The sequence below is a fragment of the Rhagoletis pomonella genome, unplaced genomic scaffold (genome assembly GCF_013731165.1).
Source record: "Rhagoletis pomonella isolate Grant_MI unplaced genomic scaffold, Rhpom_1.0 Rhpom_scaffold_00474, whole genome shotgun sequence".
NCBI classification, from domain to species: domain Eukaryota; kingdom Metazoa; phylum Arthropoda; class Insecta; order Diptera; family Tephritidae; genus Rhagoletis; species Rhagoletis pomonella.
In genome coordinates, this window is record NW_023459028.1 from 20665 (window position 1) to 44316 (window position 23652).

Here is a 23652-nt window from a genome sequence, read left to right on the forward strand (position 1 = left end):
CAAATACAACAACCCAGAGGATTTGCTGCCGCCATGTCTGAAGCGCTTGACAAACTGGAGCAGCAGGAGGCGGAGAAGAAGGTTGAACGTGCGGCAGTGGCTGAACAATTGAAAGACACTAAACGTCAAAAACGAGAACTGAAGCGGAGAAAGTGGGTCGACTGGAAGACACAAGATGAACAGGCGGGTGATACAAAGCGCCCAGCATTTGATCCAGCAGATCGTGTGAAGCGAAAAAAATGCGCAATATTGTTAAGCTACTGTGGTGCCAATTACTTTGGCATGCAGCGCAATCCGGGCATGCAAACCATTGAGGAGGAGTTGTTCAAAGCTATGTTAAAACATAAGTGGATTACAGAGGAAAGTTTTGAGGCAGCACAAGCGGCATGCTTTCAGCGTGCCGCACGCACCGATAAAGGGGTGTCTGCGGCGAGACAAGTGTGCTCGATAAAATTGCGTAAGTTTGGAAGGTTTGAGCACATTTGAATATCGATTTGCAGTTGCTTATATGTATGTACATGCACATTTCACCTTTTAGCCGATACGTTGGACATCAAAGCTTTAAATGAAGATTTGCCGGAGCAAATACGTTTGTTTGCAGTAGAGCGCGTTACCAAAGGCTTCAATGCGAAAGACCAGTGCAACGCACGTACCTACACATACACACTGCCATCCGTTGCGTTTGCTGATTGTGGGCAAAAACACGTTTTTGAGTCATACCGTATTGAGCCTGCTCAGCATCTAAAGATAGGAGAGGTGCTGAAGCTGTACGAAGGCACCAAAAATTTTCACAATTTCACAAGCCGGAAGTAAGTGATTTTGGCAATTGCTGCTTTAAACGTTGATACATGCTTATTTATTTTATTTTCAGAAACTTTTTGGATCCTTCTGCCAAACGCTTCATTATGTCATTTAGTTGCTCCGAACCATTTGTAACGCCACAAGGCATTGAATTTCTAACGCTCAAAGTTAAGGGACAAAGTTTCATGCTTCATCAAATTCGGAAAATGGTTGGTTTGGCGATAGCAATTGCACGTGGTAATACCACGACAGCTACATTGGATCGCGCGCTAACTGAAGAACGGTTAGATTTGCCGATGGCACCAGGTTTGGGCCTTGTTTTAGACACAGTGCACTATGAACGCTATAATGATCGTTATGGCGGCGATGGCATTCATGAACCACTGACTTGGACTAAACAAGAGGATGAAATTAAAGAATTCATAGAACGTTATATTAACGCAAATATATACGAGACAGAATATAAGGAGCGGTCAATGTTGGAATGGTTAGAGACATTACCGCTGCATTCGTACGATGCGCGACGTGATGATACCACAAACAACGATGATAGTGGGAAAAAGCAAAACGACGATGACGATGAATAATAATTACAATTTCTCAGAAAACTAAAATTTCCGCCAAATACATATGTATGTATGTATATTAAAGACTACATATACTTGGTACTAAAAAATAGAATAGTAAGTATGGAAAGTGTTGGCATTGAATAAATACCACAAATTTGAAGAGCTTTTATATAATTTATTTCCAGCTTATTCTCGATGCAAATGCATTTTGCTTTATATATCCTCTACTGTTGTAATATTCAAGCACAATAACTTAGAAAATATTAAAAGCATGCTTTAAAAAATTCCCCGAATAGCTTAAAGTATGCTAGCGTGGCATAGGGTTTAGAAACGTCCACCCTTCTTCTTTTTATGACCACCCTTGCGATGCTGCTGACGTGGTCCTGGTGTCGGTTCTTGGTAGACAGGGGTGGCGGGAGAATTTTTGCTAAGATTGGCACGATTCGACATATCACTGAAAAATAAATAACCTTATGCATTCACGAAAAATCAAAAAAGCATTAAGCCAACTTACTATTGATCAGCAGCGCCACTAGCCATACCCTGTGAACCCTTAATAATATCCTTTGCACGACGATCACGCTTCTTACGGAAACCAGTACGTTCATATTTGGGCAACCAGCGCTCTGGATCTGGTGGCACCTCGGCGTTGTAGTTTTTGGGCAGTTTACCTTTGCGTTTGCGGTTGCGGCTCTTCTTTTTCTCGACAACTGGCGTGCCAGGGGATTGGTCGATTTTAGCATTCGCTGTCTTCTTTGCTGCTTTTGTAGACATCACCCAATTGGCCGCCTCTAACGCATCGATTTCGGAGGCAGTAGTAAGTGTTTCAAGTTTCGGTAGACGTTTACTCAATTCCAAGGCACGTTTTGGATTGAATTGTGCATATGCAATAACCAACTGTGCCAATACTTTCATATCATTGGCATTTAACTTGAGTAGCTCTTCAAGTGAACTGGCTGCTGTTTCAGATGCACCGCCACGTAAGTGGAATTCTGCAGCTTGGCGCCACATATCGCTCAAATCGCCACTGCTTACCTGTATGTAATTGCAAACAAACGATTTTAAATAAAATTGTAGGAAATTTTTTTAGGGGGTGCTTACATTGTTCATTTTATACCATTCGACAGCCGACTTCAGCAGCTCAGATGCGGCGCGTTTATTATCAGTGCCCAAGTAGAGTGTTACTAACGCAGATATAATACCTGGTTTATACATTTTCTCGCCAAGTGAAAGCAGAATATCAATCGCCTCTTTGCGGCTGCCTTGAGACAGCAAAAGTTGCACAATGGCAAATTTTGATGCAAAGGCATTTTCTTTATGTGCAGCCGCGTACTTATTCAACAAGTCCACTGCTTCTTTCTGTCGCTTATCCTTGGTGAGTTGAGAGCAACGTATAAGTAGAGTTTGGAATTCCAAATCAGGATAAGTTTCCACTAACTTCTGGCATAATTGCTGTACTTGGTCACTGGAGTTTGTAAAAAATGCAAGCAAACAATTGTTCAATGCAATTGCTTTCTTTTGACGACTAGTCAACTTCGATTCGCATGCTTCTGACATAGCCGAGCGTATTTTCTTTTTAGAGTCAAACACGTTCTGATCCTTATTGATGACCACCGAATTATTGCTGGCCACAGCAACTAAAACTGGATCTTTGGGCTTAAAGCGCAAACATTCCGCATATATGGCTGCCGCTTCCTTTAATTTCCCCTGCATTTGCAAGCAATAACCCAACTGCACACGTATCGGTTCTAATTCTTCGCGCATTTCCTCCTCAGTCACGCCATCCTCTTCCAAAGTTTCACGACAAAGTTTTTCGCTGGCACGCAATTTTTTCTCAGCCTCGGCATACCGCTGGCGATTCGAAGCTATGCAAGCGGCGTTATAGTACTGCTCATATGTTTCTTCCGGCAGCTCGGGTATTTCCTTATTCTAGAAATAACAAAAATACTTTACATTTCAGTGGACCAGGAAAAATTCGTTCGAACCGTTTTCTATACCTTATCTACTGCCAAGTTAGCGGCAACAGCACTCAAATTTGTGCGCCTTTCATTTTCATAATCATCATTGGTATTTTTGATTATTTCCCTGTAAGCATCAAAGCACTCCTCATACCTTTCCAGCCGATATAGCACTTGTGTGCGCAACTCTTTCAAGCTCACCGGCAATGGATTAATATCAGCATTATCAATAGTTTTCAATGCTTGTTCGGGCTTGTTCAAGCGATACTCGCAGTAGGCCTTTTCCAGCACTAGAGTGGCGGCAAGTTTATTCTTTTCTATGAATTTGTATGCCTCCTCGAACTTTGAAAGTTGTATCAGGCAAACAACTTTGCAATGCAAAGCTGTCTGATCATCCGGCGCAACGCCCAAAACTATGGATAAAGTAAAAAAAATTAATGGTATCCGACTGATTCTACGAGAGGCGTTCCCGGGGGAGGACCAAACACAACAACTACTACATACCTCTATTCACCGCCTTGACTGCCTTTTCGTATTCGCCATTTTGACCAAATTTATTTACATCCGCATATGCAGCTTTTATGATAGCTTCCTTTTGGTTCGGATCCTTGGACATTTTCACTAATTTTCCACGATTTTTCTTTTATTTTTGAGGCATTCAGATTCAGACGAAAAACGAAATCAACACGAGTGCAAAAAATTTGTCTAATCTGAAATTGACAATTATTTGACACCTCAGCAAATTGGAAATTTGACAACAAGTGACACCACAGGGGCACTAATGTGCAAAAAATAATGAAATTTAAAAAGAACCAAATGGGCGTGATTGATTAAGGGATATTTTATATAAAAAGAAGAAATACATAATAAATAACTAAAAGTGTTCTTACACAATATGTATTTCCACCTGTAAATGTGACTGTTTGATTAAAGCTGATGCCAAAGAACCGAAATCTATACCTTCTTTTTTGGCAACATTTTACAAATCGTCGCCTGGGTAAAATATTGTCGTAAACGTCATACGTACGTGCGTAACATACGACAATCTTTTACCCAGGCGACGAAATAAAAAAGGATGCAGTCAAATGCCCAGTCAACAAAACTCTATCCGCTTGCGAGAGAAAGAAGCAAACGCAAGCGAGATTTTCAAGCATGTGAAGACGGCCAGTAGCATCAATCAAACAATTGTAGTGCTGCCAGCTTGTGTGGTATTTCTTCGCATCATAGTGGCAGCATTAGTGCAAATCGGGCGTCTGGTATCACCAGCGATTATTTTACAAATTCTATTTTCCTTGTCTGATCAGAAGCAAAAGTTCGTAAAAAAGTGATGCGCAGTTGGGGTGAACACCTTTTTTGTGAAAATTTAATGTATTGCATTGAAATAATTATTAATTGTAATTTGCAAACCGAAAAATTAAGAAACAATTAGTGGGAAAGTTGAACCAGTAGCAAGAGCTCAACTGGAAAGTGGGTGGGATTGTGCAAAGGGGCCGACAGCGTTGTGCAGAGAAAAAATCGCATTTTTCATAAAGTGATTGTCACTAGCGTTGGCGTTAGCGACTACGGACAAATGCAAAACAAACGTGGAAATAAATAATAAAACAAAAGTTTCGCCAGTGCAACAGAATAAGTTATTCCATAGTAAGCTAAGCAAGTTTGTAAGCGGACATGCCGAACCGAAGACAATGTGGTTACATGGGATTGCTGATTTCACTTCTACTGGGAACATTGACCACAGGTAATATTTGCATGCGTGCATTGATTCCTCAGCATCCTGCTGGCCATTCGCCTCACCTCGTTAGCATCTACGCATTCATTCATAAATATGCTATAGAAAGCTAATGAGTTTTTCGTATTCAGCCATTGTTAATGGCCTGTAAATCGATATCCGCCCACTAATTGTTTCATTCCTTTAATAAATGTATGTACATATGTACATAGATATACTTAGGTATTGTAAGTTTATGCATATAATGTAATTTTTACTAATCACTATTCACTTTCCCGATTGCAGTGGCAGCTTATTATGTCGAAGTTAAGAGCACCGGTTCATCCGTCATTGGTGGCACGGTGAATTTCAGTGCTGTGTTATACGAAGATGGGCAAGTGGCGAGCAAAGGGGATTACCAGTTTAATTGGGAAGATAATACACCTGCCGCAAATCTTGTGGTAAGTAAAGAAAGCATATTGGTTTATGCAACGGATTTAGGAATACAGATATCCAGACCCATCTTATAGGAATTGTGTAGAAACGATCATTATGCAATCATTCCCCCGACTTATTAGATTGAGATCAACGCTCCGAAATTTGCCAGCGAAAGTCTTAGCTACAGAAGAATAACACTGAGATTATAAATCCTTGGCGTAATTAGCTTATGTACATACATATGTATGTATGTATCTACTTTGATTATTTCTTTGGCATGACTAATAACGAACTTTATTTGCTTGGTTGATATTTTTATCACTTTTAGACTCTTGCGAATATCGCAGAATAAATAGTTTTGAATGAATGCATATAACTTCATAGAAATGTGACGTATGTGCATACATACATACATATGTATTACATAGGGCGGTCCAAAAATTTATGTGAAAAAGTAGATAAAAGTCGGAATATGCTTTCACCGACGAAAGTTCTGTAGATACCAAAAAAATATACCCATATTTTTTTTATTTGGAAATCAAAAAATATTTAGAGGTCGCTCAAAGTGCTTAAAGCAAGCGAAGACTCGGATGTAGAATCTGGAAACATTAAAAAATGTGAATCTAAAGCTCAATTGAAGGCCTATCTTATAACCTATCAAATAAAGTTCAATAGGGCGGCTCTTGTAATTGCAGCACTTTTGAATGCACTATTCTTAAACTTGGTTTCAATCCGTGCAAAAATGAGCTGTGAGAAATTTGAATAGACTTTCAAAGTCCAAATTTGCTTGCCAACTGCTTTTTTGAATAAAAAAGCAAAGTCTCATAATCTGTGCATGCACATTTTTATTGAATTCATTCCAAACAAAGTTAAAAATATATGTTGGGGACTGCTTATCCACAAGTACCTTGAGAATCTACAATTATATTAAAATATACTAATTTCAAAGAACACTTTTATACTCTGACATGTAAACTTTAAGCAAACAACAAAACCGACTGGGACCACCTGTGAGGTAACACATTTCCTTTAAAAAAACAATTAAAGAAATCGATTATCGAGGTCCATACATAAAGAAAAAAATATTCCAACGAATTTATAACCTTTCTCCTTTCTGTGAAGTCGGTTAAAAAGGAAAAATTTCATATACAAATCACTTTTAAATCTGCTATACATTTTTCTTTCACCTCGTACACACTTCTTATTCACGTTTAATAATAAAAAGAACTAATCTTTATAGTTCTGTACATAATACAAAAATATTAAATATTTGTTTCGTGGTTTTATAGAAATTTTTTCAAATAGTAAAGATCTCGGGGTATCCTTTTTCTTTTCTAATCGAGTAAAAATTTTGTGCCTTCTAATTTGTACAAGCTGAGAAGCAGCACAGAAAAAAATTAAGTCGGAGAAAATAAGTGTTACCGTAATGCATTAATAGGTATGTATATCACATTCAAGACCCGTAGAAAAAACTAGTTATAGTCGTGCTTTGAATGAAAAATAGAGAATTTAGAGGAATTCCTGAAGAATTCATATGTATTGTAAGTACCTATGTTTGTGTGTACCTGCACTTGTAGATTCTACATGCCTATCATTGATGAAACCCTAACTTACAGTTTTTTTTTTTCAAAATGCGGTTTTTTGCATTTTTAAGTAGCTTATACTAAAAATTATACTAAAATAAATTTTATAGTCGCAACTCAAAGCTCGATGATTGTATGGCCCTACGCACAGAGTTTTCGGTGTAGGAGGTTCGTCTTATTGCTTCTCCTGTAAAAAAATTAAAGGTCAGTTGAGGCTTTCTACATTTCACCAACGATAAGTACATACCCGACAACCCTAACGGCCTTGTCCCTGTGGACAAACCCCACAGAAGCTGCACGCTTCCTAGGGTTGCCGTTAGTGGAACTTGACGACAACGACTGAGATACCAACCGTCCTGGGCGGGGTTGTTGTAGCCGCTACAACAACAACAACAACATACTGTACATATGTATGTAGGTGCGCGCAATTTACTTTAGAAAAGGTTTGACTTTATAAATATCAATTTATTTAAAATAAGAATTAATTCGAGACATTTACCTAAATAATTCCCATTTGCTGCAAATAAGAATACAATTTGCAACAAAAAGAAAATCAAAAATTTCTAGTTAAATAAAACAATTTATTAAATTTTAATGGGTTTTATTATTGCGCATTTTATGTGAAATTCTTATTAAATTTCAATGTTGATTCAGCTGGGAAGCCAAAGATAAACTTTTGATATTTTGTCTTTTATTGCATTACAAAGTTCAGCGGCCCGCCAAAGTGTATACGGCTTAAAGCAAATATAAGAATACAAAGATAAATATTGCAAATTTAATGTACTCTATGTATGTATATATACTATACATATGCACATACGTATGTAGAATATATAACTTGAGGTATGGACTCGGGCATACATATAGGTCTATTGTACTCTATGTTCGTCACAACCATTCTTCTAAACCTAGCTCCTTCAGAAAGTTCAGTAGAGGTTTTGGTGGTAAGGATTGTATGTGCTCATACACACATTGAGCCTATACTTCTGAAGCGTCTGCCAGAGACGGTGTTAAGTTTAAATTGATAATAAGATGGTAAAAAATTAACTTGAACTTACCTGGCATTTTGTAATTTAACCCTAGAGTGTTCGCACCATGAGGATTTTGCCGCCCGGGGCAAAAAACTGCAGAAAAATGGCAATTTAAAGACGAGATATTCAACAAAAGCAAGATCAGCTGCTCTACTTCTACTACCTATTCAATATGCTTTGCCCCATTAAGTATATCAAACGTAAAATGAGTTGAAAAAACCCTTTTAAAAGCTAATACTAGGGTAATTTCTTTTAGAAACTTGAACAATAATCATTAACGACTAATTTCGATTCATATCTACTCACAAATACGCAGACTTATAACTTCAGAAACCAACTACATATATATGTGCTCCTCGATTCGAAACTACTAGTTCATAGGCATGTCATTTTTATGAGCTGCTAGGGCGCCAAAATACCGAATACGACACAAATACGAGACATTAAAAGAAATACAGAACTTTTGGCGTCCCGTATGAAATAAATAAATTACCAGGACAATTGACGAAAAAAAGGACTGTCCCCTATAATACAGGACGGATGGTCACCGTAATTATATATTATAAATTACATATTAACTCAACATGAACTTGATTTTGAAAGTGTTTACAATGCCTTAGCTCAAATTAAAATATATGTACATATGTATGTATGTAGTTTCATGTTAATACAAGTTTGTTAACATCTAAAGGTACTTAATTGCAATGAACATACTTAAGATTTAATTCAAATAATTTTTAAATATTAATTTTTGTCTAGCGTGGATGCTGCTTCACTGGTCAGCTTATTATTGTAGCGTCTCCTATACACCCTATTCTTCATCTTTCGGAAACCTTTCCGCATTGATGCTTCGTAATCCGAATAATCGTAATCTTCTCGTTTCACCGCATCTTTATAAAAAATATAAGCACATACCAAATTGTGAAACGCAATTCAAATGTATGTGTATAAAACACATGGCATACGAGTGATGCTAAATCACAAAACTACATATCGCTCACCGTCTTCAAAAGGGGCACAAATCAAAATTACGCGTTCCTCAGAAATTGCAAAAAACAATTTCTTAGCACATGATAATCATATGGGCAAGGGAGACTTTACCTTAAGTTTGTTTTTTATCTTTAAATTATAACAAAAATTTGCACTAGCTTTTGCTGAAAGGTAAATAAAAGCTCTGTGTACATTTTTAGCGCATAATTTAAAAAATGCCAAATTTTGAGTTGTGCCTCTTTTGAAGACGGTGTGCGATAAACATAAACGGGACATGGCGTATGAGTGATAAAAATAAATAAATAAACACGTTATGACTTACTAATGAAGGTTAACTTACCAAAAGCATATTTTGAAAAGATTTTATATTTTCGCAATGCTAACTTTTTCTGGTTGCCATCCCAGTTTAAGGATAACAAAAATTCTTCCGTAAACAATTTATTAAGCGACTTCGAAATATCATTGGGCCCGATGGTTTCTCTTATATATTCCATCTGTGAAAGACAAATAATTTGTAAAAATTGGGGTGGGGTTTAGTACCGCTCACAACTATTTCGGGCTATTCCGTCCAAATGGGTGGCCCGATCCAAAAAAAAATTTCACACACTTGTAGCCAAGGGTCCACGCAATATTTTAACACTCACTTTTGTAAATTTTGGTTACTAATTTATTTACAAATTGGGTTTGAAATATGCCCTTTTTTGTAAAATTCGGAAATTAGCGTACATTTATCACTCCTATTCTGCTTAAATTAGCCACTTTACCAATATATTTTTGTATTCCCCTTCACTTTACACTTTACTTGATTTGCTATAACTTGCTTTACGACTTTAATATTAACCAATTCATCACAATTCATTAAATAAAAACACCTTCAAAATCACGCGTCTGACTTTGGTTGCATATGCAAATTAAATGGCGGAGTTCAGCTGTCAAACTCCAAAATATGCAAAAGAATGAGACAAAAGAAGATAGGACATAACCCAGTAAGCATTAAAAATATACAAAGGTGTTCTCTGCAAAAGGTGTTCAGCTCCTTTTCTTCGCAAAACAGAAAGGAGAATTCTACTGCCTGAGGGTTATAATCCCTAAGTGCGGCCGAAGGCCGCCTACGCAGAAAGGTGTTCTCTGCAAAAGGTGTTCAGGCCCCCTTCTTTGGCAACACAGAAAGGAGAATTCTACTGCCTGAGGGTTATAATCCCTAAGTGCGGCCGAAGGCCGCTTACGTAGAAAGGAATTCTACGCAAAAATACATTTGTTAAAAAGAACATTTTTTTTTATAAAAACTTTTTTTTTCTATTTTTAATTAACTTTTTATTCTTTATTCAAAATCCCCCCATATCTAATTTGGCATAATTTCTTTTATTAAAAAATCCCACGGTTTCTGTTAGTTGGGTCATATTCCACTTCAAACTGCTCAGTTTGCCTAAGAAAAATCCGTTTTTCCCCCTTTTTCAAACGGTTCCCTAGGTGCCTGTGGGAGGAGTCCAAGGGAGGGGTTCCCCTTTTTAGAAAGCGGCGACTGTCTCCTTTCTATTGGGGGGTGTTTTGGGGGCCCCGCCCCCTCCCGCTTCGCTCCCCACCCAAAAAACGGTGTGAGTGGTACTAAACATTTCCCAAAAATTGTAAGCAACTACATACATATATGTATGTATAAGAAAAAATACGTCAATAATATGTATACTGAAAAACATACAACTTCATTTGTTGGCATAGATTTAACATTTTTCTCCACATCGTCCATTTCTTCTTTTGATTTAAATGGAAAAAAGTTGAAATTTAAAGTCTTCGGGAAAACATGATTGGAAAGTCTTTCCAAATAGACCATATGCTTGGCAAGCATAGACGATACGTTTTTCAGTTCTTTTTGCAAATAGTTGTTTTGCTCTTCTGGATTGAGAAATTGTTATTAAAAGTTGAATAGTAAGGAGTGTTAAGCGTCGTAGTATATACCTATTTTTTTCAGTTTAGCGTTTAAGATGGTTATTGCATCATTGCCTTCTGGATCGAATTTTACATTAGGAGGGAACATTTTAGAACACCTATATAATAGTATATAAATATAATTTGTATTACATAGTCTTCTAAGGCCTTATAAATAAAAAGGAAAGTGAGAGGGTGATTAATTACTTACATACATACTACATATCGTCACCTGAAATGCAAAAAGACGTAACAAACATCGTCACTGAAATGCAAAAAGTCATAACTTATAAAAAATACAAAACTCACTTTTTGATTGATATGATGGATTCCATCGAATTACAACTCCTTACATCGTTTTATGAAAAAAAAAAATATTAGTCACGACTTTTTCCATTTCACTGACGATGTTGTTACGTCTTTTTACATTTCAGGCGAGAATATACATAGACCTCAACGCCTTTTGTTATCGTTTTTCTGTCCTTTTGTCATACAACCCAAAGTCATACAAATACTACACCTATTCGTGCTGTTTGGGTGCATTTGAAACACCCTCTACTACTGGTGTAACACATGGTTCCTGTCACAAATGCACGAACAGAAACAAATGTTTAACATCACTCACTAATGCTGCCAAATGGAAATTTACGTCGTGCGGCTGTGTCATATAAGCCCCAATCTAAAATTGCTTTTCTTTTGATGCTTTTGATGAGAAATGCACCCCATTACTGGCTATAATTGCGTAGTTATTTTCTAAACCACTTATAATTTCTTCATCTTTCCAAATCTTTGTGCACACCGTAGTGCAGATATTTACTCGAAGGTACTGCAACGATTTTCCTATCACACTTACATATTTAATTTAAACAAACTATTAAAAGATTCGGTAGATGTACAATACTCACTGCAAGTAAAATTCCCCCCTCCCCCTCAAGTACCCGCGGCTACTATTACCATTTTCCCGTCTTGTATCGTTATCGTTCTTCAGTTGCTTGGCAATAAGGCGCTTCATTTGGCGTTTCGACAAACCGAATTGTCGATCTAATTTTGTACTTTTTACTTACTTTTTTTTTACTCAACCGAAAATATTTTATGTAACTAGCGAAAATGGTATTCTTTTCTGAGCATTGTAAGAAATTTAAACATTTATTTTTTACTTCGCATTTGTACTGCTTCCTACTTGCTCCTTAGGGGAGCTGCTCACTTTCAATTCCGTTGGGAATGTATGTTCTGCGTATGCGCATGTTTTGAATGTATTGGTATCTGTGAATGCCCTGCCGAAAATCTGACTAGCTCAGGACTAGCGTAGAAGTAGAGCTTTTGCCGAAAGTACTAGTTCTAGATCAATACCCAAGCAATGCTTTCAACTGTCGAGTTTTACACGGCGATGTCATTGGCGGTGGCAATTGTCGCCCAGTGCAGTTGGACAGTTTTTTTGGTATAAGAAAACGGTTTGAAGATTCGTTTTTGTATATTTTTTTAGATTTTTTCTTTTCCGTTACAGATTCCATTTTCAAAATTCAATTTGGAAACTCACAACTCCCTCCACCGCGATTAGAACTCGCGACCAACGATGAGTCGGAGGTCTTCTCGAGTACGAGTAGTGAGCATTTGCACATTTAAGTGTCAACTGTCCCGCTCTGCATCCGTTTTGCACTAGTTCAGAGATAGTTCTGATATATGTAGTTTGTCAGACTGTCTCTAAATTTTACGCAGGTTGCATATACGACACTCACTACATTCCAGTGTTGCCACTTTGTGAGTAATTCCTCAAAACGTGAGGAATTTCGGGTGCGTTTGAGTATTTTTTGAGGAGTTTTATTTTGAGGAATTTTCTCTCGATATATTTGCAGATAACAAATGCAACCATGTTTTACACAGCAGAGTTGTTGAATCGCACCGCAAATTTTTGAATAAAACGCTTTCCGAAGTTTTATAAAGAGCGAAATACACTACACAAGCGGCTTGTCAAACATTCTTGAAACCTACTTTTCCCATTTCGCCATACACCATGCAAACATGACTCGTTCAAGCAAAGAATTTTAGTTTTCTTCCGGAAAAGGGATTGGTTTTCTTCGATTTTTCTCTCTTGAGTCCTCATTCGGTAAAAATTCGGTTTCGAATGAGGCGATTTTATCATACGCAACGTAAGCGGTTTGATCAAAAGTCAACATGGCGGCCATAAAATAAAAAAATTTAGATTTTTGTTCACATTTCCCTCAAAGGGCTTGTCAAACCTTCAAACCCCTCGATACGCAACATAAATAGCTTTAAGCAAAGGGATATTTCGCTTGGTTTGTCAAGCCGTTTGTGTGGTGTGCTACTAAATATTAAAAATGTTATCGATAATTTTTTCCGCAAAAACAAATATACCAATTGAATTAGAGAATGTAATTAATTTTTATACGAAGTACCTGTGAATAGTATGCAGTACACAATACTCATATCTGTAATAAGAAAATTTTGAGTAATTTGTTCGGGTTTTGAGGATTTTTCATTTGTTTTTGAGGAATTTTGTAATTTTTTTTGTGGCAACACTGATACATTCGCTCAACTGTCAAATGACTTTAGTAGTTGTTTAAAAAATTTTAAGAGCGTAGCGGGACACACGGGTGCATTTTGGTTTATATATTTAAAAAAAAATATTCATATATAAAATCTGACTGGCGGTTAGACTCGTAAATAATGAGCACTCATAAAATTGTTTGAAGGATATTTGAGTGTATTTGTTACTTTTGCGCTTTAAAATTTCATAGCGGCACCCTGCAGAAAAAATATAAACTGATAAAAAATAGCCAAGTTATTGTTAGCTTTTTTGCGTGATTTCGACAAATACCTCACCTTTAATTAGCTAATGATAAAACTAACTTGAAACTAGTTGAAAAGTAGTGCAGGAGTCATGCAGACGTTATCGGGAGTTTGTTTTCTTTAAATAAGTTTTTATTTAAATGTCCTCGTACAATAATTACTTTGAATACATTTTTTTTTTGCTGCAGTTCACAGATGCTTTCTCGAAACAAATAAGCAAATATATAATCTTAAATAAAGTAAATTAATAAAAATGTAACAAATTTTGTTTTGTTTATATTTTATGTCCAACTTATGTTCTCCCTTTTTCCCGCAATCGCCCTTCAAAAGTAGTTAGTTACGGCTGAAGGAAGTAACTACAACTAGTAGACTGCTGGGTAATTAAAAGTTAGCTATTAACTAGCCCTGTTTCCTGCAGGTCATTTTCGAAGTTGCGCATGTATTAGTGTGCTGCAGCGCAGAACTGCCACGTTAATACGGGACAACCTTTTGAGAAACTTTACCTCGCCACTACTGCTTACAAACAGAGTTGTTCTGCTGGCAGAAATGTTGTAGTGTGAAACCGAGCTTTTGCTACATATGTATATAGGCATTTCCAAACATAAATTTCTATAAATTTTTTGATAACGTTTAGATAGCATTTCGCTGATATATCTTTGGTGTAAAAGGAATGATCTTTCGATTTTTATTTTTCAATATGTTAGCCACAAACATGCTGTTGCGAACGTACGAATAATGGAAGTCGCTTTTGGCTGCAAATTAAAAAATGCAAGAAATTGCCAAATGGAACAGAATATTCTAACACGATTAATTTTTTATTAAAGTAGAATGAAGCAGGGACCGTAACAGTTAGAACTTTTATTTAAAAAAAAATCGCTCTTTAACAATTATTTTTTTTACTTTTATTTAATTACTCCTTAAATAACCGTTATTTCTGACTTTTACATTATAAATCCAAAATAAGAATTATTTTTGATTTTTATCTAAATAATTGCAAATAACAGTTATTTTTGATTTTTAAATTATATGTCTCAGATAACAGCTATCGAAGACTTTTATTTATAAAAGTCAGCAATAAAAATCAGTCACTGAAATTTATTTTTTAAATCGTACTTATAAAAGTCATTTGTTGTGTCGTAGTAAACTTTTGTTTCCCAACACCTTCTCAACTGCGAAAAATTTTAATGACTTTTATACGAATGATTTAAAAACTAAAAGTCGGTGACTGATTTATATTGATGACATTCAAAAGTAAAAGTTTCTGACTGAATTTTATTGATGACTTTTATAAATAAAAGTCTTCGATAATTGTTATCTAAGACATATAATATAAAAATCAAAAATAATTGTTATTTTTTTAATTTTGCATAAAAATTGCAAATAAAAATGTATTTTGAAATTTGAGTCTCGATGAACAAAGAAATCGATTGGTATGTATCACTTAGTTGTAGAACATCTCCTTCTTAGTGAATTTTTCCATAACAGTTTTCATCAATCACTGTTATGTTCGGTCCCTGAAATAAAGTAACTTCCATCTAACTAATTGTGTGTTGAAATATCTCTATTAGTTTTTTATTTATAAGCTTAAGCGAACGTACGATTTTTCCATCATTTTTTATACCTTCATGAACATGAAGTGGTATTATAAATTTGGTCCGATGTTTGTAAGTACAAGAATGATCAGAACGTCGAGCTAAGTCGATTTGCCAAGTTCAGCTGTCCGTCTGTTTGAGCGCAATTTAGTCCATCAGTTTTCGAGATATCCGACTGAAATTTGATAAGCGCGTGTACTTTTTTAATGTATTAATCATTTGTCGAAACCGTTAAAATCGGACCACTTATATAACTTATAGCTCCTATACAACTGATTGCTCATTTTACTTCTCGGTCCTGGTTGACTATTCTGTGGAAATGCTCATATGCTTATCTCTCCTGCATTGGCCCGTTTTTGTCGATTCACATTTTTTTAACCATGACTCTGACTTTGTGTTTGTCCGTGTTTTTGTTTTTGTCTTCAGCTTTGTGTTTGTTCATATATTTTACTTTATCTCTATCTCTATTTGTATCTTTGTCTTTGTATTTATTTTTATTTTCATCTTTATCTTTACATTTGCCTTTATCTCCATTTTCATTTATTTGCTTTGTCTTTAGACCTATATTAGCCATGGTTTTTGCCTTTGTTTTTGCTTAAGTATTTGTCTGTGACTTTGGCCTTGTTCTTGTTTTTCCCTTTGTCTCGCTTTCAACGCCATCGTTCCCTTTCTGTCGGATTCATTCGCCATATCCCCCTTTCACTGTAGCTTTCAACGATAAACGCAAACGTCTCCGAAGTCTTTTATGAAATTCCACCTCAAAAAATGTACATTTGCCCTTGTTAAGTGTACTTAATTTGGCCCAGCTTCTCCTTCAATTTATGGCGTGCGTCTTGATGTGCGACATTTAGGGCTAGCAAACAAACTGGTTTATAATAAAACAAATAAGTATTTCTATTGTCATCCCATTCATCTGAAACGTACATTAGTTTTATTATTTATTAGTTTTTTTTAGTATGCAATTCCAGTAACTCTTTTATAAGCAAACTTATTTATTCTATTTTATGTTAATTAATGACTGTCAATTCAGCGAAAATGCACCGTGCATATTTAAATTTAATTCTTTGTCGTGAATTGCGTGTCTGCCGGTGTAAATGTTTTTTTTTTCTCCTTTTTATGAACACTGGAATGTGTGCATGCTTGCACCGCATTCTGTCATTCACTTCCATTTAAACTTTTGAATTAAATGTGTTTGTATTGGTTTATAATTTATTTTTGAAAGTTTTGTGTTTAATTTTAATAGTGTAATTTTATTGTAATTTAATTTACACTGGCGATCAAAAGTGAGTGCCTGGTGTATTTTGTTAAATCTTTGCAATGTTTTTCGTAATTTTTTTTTTTTATAAAAATATGGTTGATGCTTTAATCAAAACCACTTAAGTCCAACTTTTCAACTTTATAAAGAACTTAGAAAAATTCAAAAAATTTGTATTTAAATTTTGAAGTTCTTCATCTGAATAGTATTTTGATTTAACAGTATTAATATGTACATACATACGTACATATGTGATTAAAAGACAGTGCATGTGTATGCATGTCTGTATATGTATGTATAGTGCATATATTGAAGTACATATTCTGAATTGAAAATGACGTAAATTATAATAACAAAAAAAAAAAAAGCAGTTAAATATAAAAATAGTTACTTACATTACATACATACAAAAATACATTAGTATGTTACTCATATTGTATATTTAGTACGCTTTCATTCCTTTATGCATTGAGAATATGCATTGTTTCGTGGCGTTACTTTTGATATGGAATATGTCAAGGCAGATTTAACTGATTACAATGCAGGTCAGCTATAAATAGCGTTGAACTTGGGTGTTCCAATGGCACATGTTTAATTTTAATGAGAAAAAATATTAATTTAAACCTTTCAAAGTGACTGGAAGTTACCTTATTTACCCAGCACTGATGCTGTTGTTGAACCTACTTCACAATAATTTTTTATAGGAAAGTAGCAAATACCCGGCGTGCTTCACTGCGCATTCAAAAGTATTTTTGTATTGTTAGTCCTTCCCAAAACTGTTTTGCTCTAAGAAAGTGAGATTGTCAAACAAGTTTTCGATGTATGAAACATATTTTACTTTTTATGAATAAGGGTGTTAGTTTATATATTTTCAAAGGTATTGAAGCCTGGAAATTTAGTTTATACTCTTATAACGCGATTCTACATATCGTTTACTTTCTTCACAGGTGTATTAATTCAGTATTTACCTTATCTTATCATTTTAACTGAATAAAATTTTTCAAATAGTTGGAAACCCGCTACAAAATTTTTTTTTGTCAATAAACTGTCTTAAACTTCTTTAGTTTGATACCCGTATTGTAATATTTCATTAATTTTATCAATTCAATAAATGGAAAAAAATTTCAAATAGCTGGCAACCCTCCTCAAAAATATTTTTGCCAGTAAACTTTCCTTAACCTTTTTAGTTTGATACCCATATTGCAATATTTAATTTATCTTATCAATTAAATCGAACTAAAATTTCCAAACAGATGGCAACCTTTCACAAAAATATTTGCGCGACTGTAAGCAACCCTCTAATTATTTTTTTCCTATATTTTAAGTTAGACCTCATGTAATACATCGGTGAAAACTGTATTCGATTCAATGTATTAGTTTTCGAGTACAAACATACAGACAGACAGACAATAATTCTGAAAATTGTTTATTATATGTATATGTATTATTTTCGTACACCTTCGTCTATGCCGTTGTTTTACTGAAAAGCCATATATTAACCAATCAGTTTCTTCAGTGTTTCTCTGATTATTAATTAAATTGCTTAAAAATTTTCTTAGGCGGGTAAATAGAAAGGATTCGACGAACCACAAATCTGGCTTGTATTACGAGATACTCACTTTGTTGCCACAACGAATTTCTTCAAAAATACCGGGCTTTTTTTTAATGCGCTGGCAAAAACCGGGGCGCATATATTTTCAGACCTCTGTGGTCATTTCGAGGTTATGTCGAAATTAGGCATGATGGAGTAAAATATATTTCGAACATATCAGGAAAAAAACACTGACACCTAAGCATCGTATTTCCGTGCAGTTGAAAAATTTGTTTCGATAATTTGAAAACATATAGTAAATCTAAAATCTAGTAAAAAATAATCTAAATGAATTTTCCAACCAATTGATTAAATTTAAAATTCTTCACTTTTCATTTCAGCAACTGAACAGCCAGAACCCCTACAGCAATTGGTCCATAACATATCCGATGAACACAACAAAACCCGGGGATTATCGGGCAACCGTAAAGGTTGACAAAAACTATGTTTTCTGGATAAATATAGCCACCAATCATGTGGATTTCAAACTGGACGAATCGCTGGGCGGCGAACTGCGGCTACTGCAAAACGCTACCAAGCGCAAAAACAATTTTGTATCCATAGCGAAGCCAGTCAACCACACGGTGCAATTACGGCCAAACGATGCAAAATTTCTCGCCGATAAGGCCTATGAAGTGCAGACGTATTGGTTCCGAAACTGCACTTATATAGGCGTGGTTAATGGACTGAATTATGTGGCGCAGTACACTGAACCCGAGGAGAGTTATAAAATTGAGGCATTGGTGCGTTTAATTTAATAGTATTTATTAAACATGTTTTCTTAAATTTTCTAATGCATTTGCTCTTTTTACTGGCTAGGTCGTGGCAACTTTTGAAAAACCGCCTGAACCAACAACTACCACAACAACCACTACGACTACGACGACTACCACAACAACTACACCAAAACCTACAACGACAACACCTACAACAACCACTAGCAGCAGCACCACCACTACATTGAAGCCCAACAGCAGTACAACAACACCCAAAGTGCCGCCGGCAAACTCAAATTCAACAGCAACAACTCCGACGTCTACGCATCGTCGTCGACGCGGTGCAGCTGCGCCAATACCATTAACGTCGCTTGTTGCAAATAAACCATTAGTGGCTAATCCAGCAGTGCAGCATACTGCATCCGCACCACTTAATGCGAGTATTCCGGTGAATGGATCCACCATTTCCACAAATAACACATCAGCGTCTAAAAAGATTGCATTGCCCATACTTATGTCACCACTGTCGATGGACGAAGAACCGCCCTATAATTGTGCCACTGAGCAGTTTTTACAGAGAGATCCTAAAAAGCTATATGGCCTATTCAAGCACTATGTCTACACAAAAGGTTAGTATTTACTTTAAAAGAGGAAACAATTAGTAAGTGAACGGCCCTAAATAAATAAAATTTGAATAAAACTTAGCATTTATTACAACTGTCTCTATTGTAGCACCCGTATCCGACTTCAAGGCTAATGGTCAAAATTGGCTGCAACGTGGTGATATGCTGCGCCTTCAAGTAAATTGTAAAGGCTCTGCTTCGCTGGAGATGTGTATTCAGGTGTTCAATGGTGAGTGACATTACATGTTGCTTTCTTGTTGTTATTCTCAAAACCAACTTATGATTTCTTCTCATTCCCGCTTAGCGCCTTATAACGCCACCGGCAATGAGACTTGTCGCTACTATTTCCCGCTTGATAAATGCGAATATAATTATACACGTTTTTTCCTTGAGAGCAAAACAGTTCTATTTTTCCTACGCAATGAAGTCTCTGAGAAGTTGAATCAGGTCACCATCAACATTTACGAAGGTACGTGATAAGCGCCGACGCATCACATGAATCCAATGCACACTTGTACATATATATTGATATGTATGTATATTTGGCGATTACATTTTAAAATCTAAGATGATAGTTGATTGTAATTATTGAATGTAATACCTCATCTTTCTATTTTATTTAGCAAAAGTGCAATCACAATTGTCCGTGGTGGTGGTGCCTGTGTCATTCACTTTGATCGCTGTAATATTAATAGTTTTCGGAGTTTCTTACTACATACAATCACGAAATCGGTAAGTAATTTAGCTTTTTTTTTAAATTTGGCAATGCAAGCATCTGGGAACTTCTGATAAAAATTTTTTTGATTTCAATTAAGTTTACTTTTTGCTTATGGTCCCTTTAAGGCTACGGGTCAAGATGGTATCATCGGTATGTTTGTTGTTTGTTTTTGTTCTAGCAGCTTCTACAGAGTTCATTGTAGACGATGCCCATATTCCTAGTATGAGTACTAACCGGCAAATGTCCAGTAATAATCTCCGTTAGATTTCGGTCGCGTGTTTTGTTATTTTTTTGTTGTTGTTTACGAGCTAGATGTGTTTGGCTATAGGGCATGTTGATGATGCTGGTGGCATACGCCACTTATTAGAAGAATTTTCTCGATTGAAGTCTATATAGGACCTTCCCTGGCTAACACATCAGCAGTCTCAATCTCTTTTGCATTTATAATGACGATATACACACATATTCTGCATATTTTTTTGGAAGATTTTTTTTTTTTATAAAAATCCGCGGTACAATAGATAATAAGTTCATGTGACGTAGTCGATTTTAAATAATTTCCTGCATCAATACCTCAAATAACCACATACTTCTTTTTTTCGCTTACAGCTTCACAGTAGAGGTAGCCGATTTCAATTTTGGAGAAACGCAATCTCTCGATATGGAGTATAAAACGTTTCAGCAACGACTCGTCGACAGCATACGCGAAGTGTGGCCATGGCGGCGACGTTATAGCGAATTCGGCTCTGACATGGATCCAGAACTAGATCACAATGGAGGTATTGGTGGCACATTTGATAATAGCGAGCAGCATGCTGCTATCGTTGAAAGTGGAGAAAATGAAAGAAATGCTACAACAACAACAAGCGCCGCCAATGGCAATGCAACTATCGATAGCAATCTCAGATATAATTCGATGACTTAAAGATAAAATAATGAAATAGTGATTTATTTTTTTCTTAAAATTTTTAAAAAAGTTTGAATTTCGATCGCAATTTGTATGTTAAGTATTTGTAGCAAGCAGAAAGCGGTAAAAGAATAACTTTTGCGGCGAAGATTGTTGCAATTTAACTAACAGGAATAAAATAACGAATGAAGATTTTTTTTTCTTTTTAAAAAATGTAAATGTACGTACTACATACATATCTGAAATTTATTATTTTTTTTTTTGCTAATTGCTATATATTTTTTGCAACTATTTCATAAGCTGTAACACGAAGTTCTCAGTTTTTTTTTAACAAATCCGCAGAAGTTCGTGTTTCAAACACTCTTTATTTGTATTTTGTGATTACATATTTATATTTACATATTCTCACACTATTTATACGATTTTTTTTTTGTTATTTTTGCTAGTATTTATCAGTATATGTAGTTTGTATATACATTTATTAACCGTTTATTATACGAACATCCCTTTACACCTACAACTTTATTGTATTACTTATTATAATTGTTATTATAACATACGACTATGCACATAAAACATCAATTTCATTGAAAACTTAAAATATAAAAACCAAAAATTAAAAACGAAAGATGAGCAAAAATTCAATTTCCGTATTTGCCAAATTTGTCCAATCAATTCAAAATGCTTTGCAAATTTTATTGCAAGCATGGCATGGCTCTTTTATACAAATAACAGTTTTTTTAATGCCTTACTTGCTGTAAGACTGCAACATTTTTTGAAAGAAAAATAAAGTGAACAAGTTAAGCCTATATTAGTGGTGAAAAAATGTGCATAGAACAGTAAAACTGCCTATTTCAGGCAAACAGTGTATGACCACTTTATAAGCGAGTTTGCATCTGTCGAAACAGGTAAATGTCTAAAGTTATCGATATCCAGCTAATGAGGTACTCATTGGAAATTGCATCATCGATAATGCGTACAATATTTTTCCATTGCACATTTTTACTACAGTTTACTAAACAATTTCGCTTTGTGGTATTCGTTTGTGATAATAAGTGAGAGAAAATTATGAAAATATTCAAATATGCTTTATAAATACCACTTTCTATGCAAGGAAGTGCACACACAAATGCATCACACAAATATCACACATATACATACCTACATACACACCTATTTAGACTAGAGCAAAGTCAGTTATATGGTAATAGAAAAAAATAATAATTTTAAATATGTATATATTTTTACAAATCTGTCCCTGTCTTATCTTTATGATATACACACGACAAGATCCTCGAACACATACATACACACATGCATTGCATTACAAATGCAACGATTACTAAATTCGATTTTGTTACCACACAAAAAAAAAAATAAATTTCGAACGTAACTACATATGTATAGATATGCAAAATTACACAACTAATATTTAAATTAACAGAAATCTTAAAGCTGAATGAAAAGTTGAAAAGGAAACATATTGAAGTACTATAGATAATTCGTACTAATCGTGCAATTATACACATTTAAACATAACTAAAATATATTAAGAATATGAAGTGGGCTCGCAAACATGAATACAAACATATGTTCATATGTTGATTGAAACATACTTGCATCTGACTAAAATTAAGTATACAATCATTCAATAAATGCGTAATTAAAAAAAAAAACACATAGCTTAAGTTTTATTGGATAACTGATGAAGTTCTTTAGAAAAGAAAATAACCTTCACTTTGTTTTCAACTCTACTTGTACGTGGATCTAAAAACAGTAGACTATTTTACTCGATCGTTAGTAAGGGAAATATTACACTGTGCGAAAAAAACAAAAAACTTTCAAAACACACGAAGCAGTCAGTATGCTCACCAAAGTATGAACCAAATATTGTATACAGCGTTTTTTAGTTTTTTCAAGGACTTTGAGATTTATACTTTTCATTCAAACGTCCTATACGCGTAAACCGAAGCATCAAAGATGGACGACGGAGGTATTGGTGCAGGCGTAATTATACCAAGATTCCAGAAAAGTCCGCCAATGTACGCATACCAAACCATATTCCTGGCGGAAGTCCTTCGCAATCGCAGCCTGTGTTCGAGAAATATTGGGTATCATGCAATAAAAAGTGAGCTTAAGCTCCTACTCGATTTTCAATACAAACTCTTGACTTTGAGCTCACTTCATCAGTTCAAAAACTGACTCTGGCCTTAAGCTTACTATTATGCATGAGGCCCATCTTGACGTATAGACAGGCAGTGTTAAAGGCATTCGACTCATTTAGAACGACTTCAAGGCTTGTGGACAGTTGTAAAACTCGCTTGTACCGCCTAGGGGGCCACAATAGTGACGCTGTAGTGGGTCCCTGGACCCGAAGGCTATGAAAGCAACGAAAGAGCTGACTATCTCGCAAAACGTGGAGCCCAAATGCGCTTGCATGA

The 23652-nt window shown here is 35.4% G+C and overlaps 4 protein-coding genes across 6 annotated transcripts in view; 2 read left to right on the forward strand and 2 right to left on the reverse strand.

Moving 5' to 3' along the window:
- The first annotated feature begins 6 nt into the window (after window positions 1-6).
- Window positions 7-1527, forward strand: LOC118750960 (tRNA pseudouridine synthase A-like). Its single transcript, XM_036485710.1, has 3 exons — window positions 7-457; window positions 539-809; window positions 872-1527. The coding sequence occupies exons 1-3, from the start codon at window positions 34-36 to the stop codon at window positions 1386-1388; spliced, it is 1212 nt and encodes a 403-aa protein (XP_036341603.1). The 5' UTR covers window positions 7-33; the 3' UTR covers window positions 1389-1527.
- Window positions 1525-4066, reverse strand: LOC118750959 (signal recognition particle subunit SRP72-like). Its single transcript, XM_036485709.1, has 5 exons — window positions 3833-4066; window positions 3368-3741; window positions 2472-3299; window positions 1885-2405; window positions 1525-1824 (listed from the first exon to the last, which is right to left on the reverse strand). Exons 1-5 carry the CDS (start codon window positions 3942-3944, stop codon window positions 1695-1697), a joined length of 1965 nt encoding a protein of 654 aa, XP_036341602.1. The 5' UTR covers window positions 3945-4066; the 3' UTR covers window positions 1525-1694.
- Window positions 4067-4686: 620 nt separating this feature from the next.
- On the forward strand, window positions 4687-22588 carry LOC118750962. The gene is made up of 8 exons (XM_036485711.1): window positions 4687-5066; window positions 5343-5497; window positions 18589-18990; window positions 19067-19592; window positions 19696-19815; window positions 19891-20055; window positions 20210-20318; window positions 20914-22588. Exons 1-8 carry the CDS (start codon window positions 4997-4999, stop codon window positions 21227-21229), a joined length of 1863 nt encoding a protein of 620 aa, XP_036341604.1. The 5' UTR covers window positions 4687-4996; the 3' UTR covers window positions 21230-22588.
- LOC118750963 (transmembrane protein 47-like) overlaps window positions 8590-23652 on the reverse strand; it is a 28270-nt gene continuing 13207 nt past the window's right edge. Inside the window, exons 1-5 of one of the 3 annotated variants that reach the window (XM_036485714.1) lie at window positions 11907-12368; window positions 11032-11120; window positions 10775-10968; window positions 9419-9572; window positions 8590-8978 (exon numbers count right to left, since the gene is read on the reverse strand). In XM_036485714.1, coding sequence (XP_036341607.1) covers window positions 8833-8978; window positions 9419-9572; window positions 10775-10968; window positions 11032-11120; window positions 11907-12013 — 690 coding nt within the window. In that variant the 5' untranslated portion in view covers window positions 12014-12368 and the 3' untranslated portion in view covers window positions 8590-8832. Of the gene's footprint in view, window positions 8979-9418; window positions 9573-10774; window positions 10969-11031; window positions 11121-11906; window positions 12369-23652 lie in introns of those variants that run through there. The other 2 variants (XM_036485713.1, XM_036485712.1) reach the window with 2 other exon arrangements.

Bases quoted from the DNA above. Each gene is read 5' to 3' on its own strand.
- LOC118750960 (XM_036485710.1), top strand. From the start codon at position 34: ATGTCTGAAGCGCTTGACAAACTGGAGCAGCAGGAGGCGGAGAAGAAG. The intron at 458-538 runs GTAAGTTTGGAA...TTCACCTTTTAG, and splicing joins AGTGTGCTCGATAAAATTGC to CCGATACGTTGGACATCAAA. The intron at 810-871 runs GTAAGTGATTTT...TTTTATTTTCAG, and splicing joins CACAATTTCACAAGCCGGAA to AAACTTTTTGGATCCTTCTG.
- LOC118750959 (XM_036485709.1), bottom strand. From the start codon at position 3,944: ATGTCCAAGGATCCGAACCAAAAGGAAGCTATCATAAAAGCTGCATAT. The intron at 3,742-3,832 runs GTATGTAGTAGT...CTTTATCCATAG, and splicing joins AGTCAAGGCGGTGAATAGAG to TTTTGGGCGTTGCGCCGGAT. The intron at 1,825-1,884 runs GTAAGTTGGCTT...TTTATTTTTCAG, and splicing joins AGTGGCGCTGCTGATCAATA to TGATATGTCGAATCGTGCCA.
- LOC118750962 (XM_036485711.1), top strand. From the start codon at position 4,997: ATGCCGAACCGAAGACAATGTGGTTACATGGGATTGCTGATTTCACTT. The intron at 20,056-20,209 runs GTACGTGATAAG...TATTTTATTTAG, and splicing joins CACCATCAACATTTACGAAG to CAAAAGTGCAATCACAATTG. The intron at 20,319-20,913 runs GTAAGTAATTTA...TTTCGCTTACAG, and splicing joins TACATACAATCACGAAATCG to CTTCACAGTAGAGGTAGCCG.